Source organism: Vigna umbellata, chromosome 9 (assembly GCF_029865625.1).
Source record: "Vigna umbellata cultivar VRB3 chromosome 9, Vumbellata_1.0, whole genome shotgun sequence".
NCBI classification, from domain to species: domain Eukaryota; kingdom Viridiplantae; phylum Streptophyta; class Magnoliopsida; order Fabales; family Fabaceae; genus Vigna; species Vigna umbellata.
The window spans coordinates 4,180,294-4,186,152 of record NC_142173.1 but is presented as its reverse complement, the minus strand read 5'-3'; the positions used below and the strand labels follow the sequence as shown (position 1 = coordinate 4,186,152).

Genomic DNA, 5,859 nt, shown 5'->3' with positions numbered 1-5,859 from the left:
ACTCAAATATTACTGAGATTGTGGGTTAAGCTAAACATGTGCTTCCCCTATCAACAATATGCAATCAAGACAACAAGGCTAGATCCAAAGAGAGTAGGCTACAACGAGTCAAGCGACAATGATCGAAGCCGAAGAAGACGATGCATATGCCACCACATATGACTGGAACAAACGATGACTGCAAACTTCGACCTACGCATGGTAGCACATCTAGACTCCGATAATGAAAATTTCAACAATGTTGGGATTGAGCATAGCTGTGTTTCCACTTCATTTTAATCAATTAAATTTTCAAATAGTGTAAATTCTGTATGTACTTTTTATTGAAAATTTTAGATATTTTGTTATAGGTATTTAGGTTGAGTAGTATAACAAAAATTATTTATGCTTTCTTATATAGAATTTTAAATATTGAGATGACTTGTCTCACAATATGTTAAGTTTTATAGAAAATTGTGCGTTAATTCAACGTATTTAGAATGTTTGAGTTTCAAAATAAATCTTGTTTGATGTAAAAAAAGTCCATTTAAATCTTAAATGATTTGTTTTTTTAAAAACATTAATTGAAAAATAATTTTAGATAATATCAATAGAAAAACATCATCAACTAATCTTTTGAATTATTAAATTATTAAATATTAAAATAAATGTTTACATTTAATAATAATTAAGTATTCTATAACAAAAATTTAAAGTAATATAAATATAATTTAAATTATCTGAATAAATCATTTACAAATTCACACAATCTAATTTCGTCAAACTCTCAAATTCCCTATCTTATCTAATTTTTAAAAGTATAAAATTCTAATCTTAACACGTAAGAATTATAAGTATATATAGACAATCAACAACAAAACAAAATAATGCATATTTAGTACTTCAAAATATTGATTTTGACGTACTTCAAACTTTTACATTCTTAATTATGAAGAAATCACTCTAACTAATTGCATGATTACCTCCACCTTCCCTGGGAACTTTCCTTTTTACAAATGAAGTTAATGCCTTTCAATTGAATTCATTTATATATTAATTGGCATAAAACAGTTATGCTGAAAAGTTGAAGCCAGTAACAGTTTATAAAGACTCAGTTTTTACTCTAATAAGCAATTTTTCAAGAATAAAAATGTGACAAGACATCATATTTTAGAGTAAACGAATACCCCATAGATATTTTATTCTGATATTACCTTATCATGACAGAAAATGAACATAACATCAGAAATTGTGTGCAGAATGAAGCAATGATATTTGTGGCAGCAAAGTTATGAAGTATAAATGTAGGACTCACCAGAATGATAGAAGCAGGGTTTGATGTTGTGGTGTGGCAAATGAGTATTTTCACATCACATAACATAACATCAGCAATATTCAGAGACAGTCAAATTGGGATAGAACATCACATGCCTTAGATCTGTCTCATATTGCATTCACATTCAGTCATTCCTTCCAGCTTGTATCTTCCAACCCTTTTCCACATTTTCCACCCAGAAATTCTCCATTCCTCTCTCCTACTACCTATGTCCATTTCTGCTTCAATTATTGCACACTTTAGCCACCTCATTCAATTCCCCTTCATCTTAAAATTGGGTTCCACAGCCACAAAGTTCTCTTAACCATGCTTCTCCTTGTCCTATATACCCACATGGGAATATTATCATTTTCCATGTAAAATCACTCTACTTTTTTCATCTACATGTGCTCCTTTCAGTCTGTCTCATCACACCCCAGATCTTAATTATCCCATTTATCCAAGACTCTTGTGTGTGTCATTCGGTCCAATTGTGTTGCTAGCAGTACTCACTACTGGGTGTGCTGAAAGATCAGGTTTTTCAGTGGTACAAGGAGAATCACCCTCCATGTTGATACTGGTTCTTGGACTAGTTTCAGCTACTTTGTTAGTGATTGTTGCAGGTTATGTGTTGTATTGCAAGAAAAGAGTATCAAGGTATGAGAGTAAGGACATTGAAAGCTCGGAACACAAGGAGGAGGAGGTGGCTCAGAAGGAGGATTTGATGATCTTTCAAGGTGGGGAAGACCTTACAATATGTGACATATTGGATGCTCCGGGGGAAGTGATTGGAAAATCCAACTATGGAACACTGTATAAGGCCTTGTTGCAGAGGAGCAACAAGGTGAGGCTGCTCAGGTTTCTAAGGCCAGTGTGCACTGCAAGAGGTGAAGAATTGGATGAGATGATTCAGTTTCTTGGAAGGATAAGGCATCCTAACTTGGTTCCTCTTCTGGGGTTTTACACTGGGCCAAGGGGTGAGAAGCTTCTTGTTCATCCCTTCTATAGACATGGGAATCTTACTCAATTCATAAGAGGTAAATAAATTGTTTCTCTTGCCTTTTTGTACTTCTAATTCTGTTATCTGCTTTTGCAGCAAATCTGTGTGTCTTCTTTCTCTTGGGATGTTCATTTGGTGTTTTGTCCTGATTTTGTCAATATAATAATGGGTTTGAAGGCTTGTGGCAAATCTTGATCTGTATTTAGTTTGAAAACATTCACTACTTAGTTTGTGTTACTGTTACTGTTAGTGTTTTGTTGGGATTTGGGAATTATAGAAGAAACATGGAGTTGTTTTTTCATTCTAAATGTTCCTTCCTCCCTTGCAAGACTCTAACACAGATATTACGATATACTCAATTAATTCATATTTAGTAGTAAAAAATATCTCTAACTTTTCAACTATTTTTGTGTTTCTTTTCAATGTTTCTGGTTCTTCATTAATTGCTCTTAATTATGTGTACGAATACTGTTACAAAAATTAGCTTAAAAGAAGCTAAAAGGATTATTGTTTTGGTACAAACAAAAAAAATCTGAAAGAAATTACTTTAGAATGGACCGAGTAGTAGTTGGTTCAATAGAAAAGTGAAATGATATTAGTGCAGCAAAAGAGTTACATCATTTTTACACAGTAGTGACAGAATGTGGTGTTGGAATATGTATTACTTGTTTTTGTTTTATTATTTTAAAGGGAATCAGTATAAGAACTGTGTAAGGTTTTTTATTATTGGTTTGCTCTGTTACTTTAACGAAATAGACCTTTTTCTTTTACAGTGTCTGAAAACTGAATAAACCCATCTTTCTTCTTTTAGTATATCATTGACATTTTCCATGCTGATATTAACACTACTCAATTTTAATTGCCTTATGTATGGTCATTTTCATGGCATTGATATTCATTCATCTGTTAATAAAATATCAATTAGATTAGTAAGTTACTACATTAAGAAGAGCAAGTGATGATGAAATAGCTAGACAGAAAGTTCCCAACCAAGCTATTTGATTCATTAGGCCTACTCTTCACACCTCAGAGTGAATTTTGTTTTGCATTATATGTTTCACTTATTGATCAAATATGTTCACTATGCAGATGGAAATGGAGAGTGTTACAAATGGTCAAACATATGCAGAATATCCATTGGTATAGTGAAAGGATTGGAGCATCTTCACACATCACAGGAGAAGCCTATTATCCATGGAAACCTCAAGTCTAAGAACATCCTTTTGGACCGCTCCTACCAGCCCTACATCTCAGATTCTGGCCTACATCTTCTGCTGAATCCTACTGCTGGACAAGAAATGCTTGAAAGTTCAGCAGCACAGGGTTACAAGGCACCTGAGCTCATAAAAATGAAGGATGCTACTGAAGAGAGTGATATATATAGCCTTGGTGTGATCTTGCTGGAACTGCTTTCAGGAAAGGAACCTATCAATGAGCACCCTACTCCTGATGAGGATTTCTATTTGCCAAATTTCATGAGAAATGCAGTCCTTGGACACAGAATTGCTGATCTATACCACCCTGCCATTCTTCTCAGAAACAGCAGAGAGGATAGTGTTCCAGTCACAGAAGAATTCATCCTCAAAGTTTTTCAACTTGCTATGGCTTGTTGCTCCCCTTCACCCTCAGTTAGACCTAACATAAAGCAAGTCCTCAAGAAACTTGAAGAAATTATGTTCTAGAATCCATGGGGGGCTTTTTGTGATTATTTTGTGTAGTATTGGCCACTCTGGCAGCAGTGATACTGCACGCTTTAAATTCTTCAAGCTCATCATTAACAATGATGTGGTTGGAGACAATATAACATTTATTATATATATGAGAAATTAGGAAGAAAAAAAAAGTAAGTAGTCTGCTTACAAAATGTGCAATTGACAACCAAACAAAGACTTCAGAACAGTTGATGTTGATGTTAAGGATTAAAGTCACATGAAGAATCATAGCTTGAAACTAAAGCTACCAAATTCTGAACTCCAAATCTCAGATCTGGCTCCCAGTTACTGAATTGATTTTGCGATTTCTGAGACTATGCTTGATAAAGAAAAGTGAGCTTGTGACATGGACAATGCCACTCATCCTGATACTAATTGCAGACATTTGAAGGGAAATTACTCAGATTCTTTTACTGTCAAGAATGTTCTGCTGCTGTCCAAGAATTTGTAGCCAGAATGTGAGTTTTGCTGTTGTGGATAACCACAGAATCTGCTGAGAAATGGTCTTTATACAGAGTGACCCAATCAAATTCCATGTCATGACCATAGAGTTGAACATGCAAAAGTGCAAAGGAATCTGAATAATTATGTAGGCCAGGAAGTGGGATCATTTGGTGGCAGATTTTCAAAATCTCACCAAGAACAAGTTACATTGTTTGTTATGGTTAGATCTCTCAGCAACACCATTTCATTCTGAGTATGCCCTTTTGTTTACTTAAGAGAAAATTTTGCAGTTCATTTATCTTGAGAGACCATACTTTCCCAGTTGTAATCTTGTTGATTTGGTGAAATGTTAGTTTTCAGTTATGCTACTTACAATGAAAGCAACTCATTATTGTTCCCTCATTTCAGAGGATTCTGACACTGCACGTTTATCAGTGAGAGAATTAGATAATCAACCACCATTGCAATTTTTAATTTGTGAGTGATAGAGAATAGCTGGTGGAGCTGGTGGTTGGAAGTTAGGTGAGGGAGGGTGTACTAATTCATTGCTCATACATCACTATCTAGTTCATAACAAATTAAACATTGTTTGCATTTCTTATCCCTCAAAAAGACCACAATTACAGTTATGAAATTGCAAAACTTGGTCAAATTGATCTGTGCTTTTGGAAATGTGATATGTCACCTTGACTAAGGACCAATCCACCGTAATTTCTCCATACACATTGGGGACATGTGGGGGCAAACCACAGTTTGTGGTAACAAGATGCAGCATTGTGGTTCCCACCTTTTTTCCCCTTTATTTTTATATATGTAGTAGTAGCTTTGTGTCCACCTTGACATAGATAGCAACATAGTTTGTATCAAGAATATTTGTAATAAATTTATCTGAATATCAATGTAATTTCTTGTGTTTGATCAGTGTTAATATCATTCCTTTTATTTTGTTTCTGTAATTAAACAATAAACAAGTAAAAAGAGTGAATGGTTGTATTAGCAAATTCTACATAAAAGAAAAATATGAAATCATTAGTATTAAATATAGGATAAAAAATACTATTAAACCTATAATATAATATCTACTAACATTTAACAACATTATACAAATATTGTTATTACTCTTTATCCTTGAAAGAAATCCATGCATTACTAAATAGTATTATCACTTTTCATTGCATTTAAGAATTGAGCTAATAAGGCCAACTAAATAGTCAAAAGGGATGGTGATGCTTTTGTTTGTGTTCCCAAAAAAGAGAAGTTTTCTTGTCCTTTGGATGGGTTGTATAATTGTATTACTATGGAGTTTTATTCAATTGTTCTTCTATATACTAAAGATAGAGTTTTCACTAAGCTTTGTTTTAGCCTTCTTCATGATCTTCTTTAATATTGAAAAGCAAAGAAAAAAGTGA

At 33.7% G+C, this 5,859-nt stretch overlaps 1 protein-coding gene across 1 annotated transcript; it reads left to right on the top strand.

Annotated features, from left to right (window-relative positions):
• The first annotated feature begins 1,247 nt into the window (after positions 1–1,247).
• On the top strand, positions 1,248–4,818 carry LOC124821322 (Protein kinase superfamily protein). The gene is made up of 2 exons (XM_047293191.2): positions 1,248–2,331; positions 3,384–4,818. The coding sequence occupies exons 1-2, from the start codon at positions 1,863–1,865 to the stop codon at positions 3,974–3,976; spliced, it is 1,062 nt and encodes a 353-aa protein (XP_047149147.2). The 5' UTR covers positions 1,248–1,862; the 3' UTR covers positions 3,977–4,818.
• Positions 4,819–5,859: the final 1,041 nt, after the last annotated feature.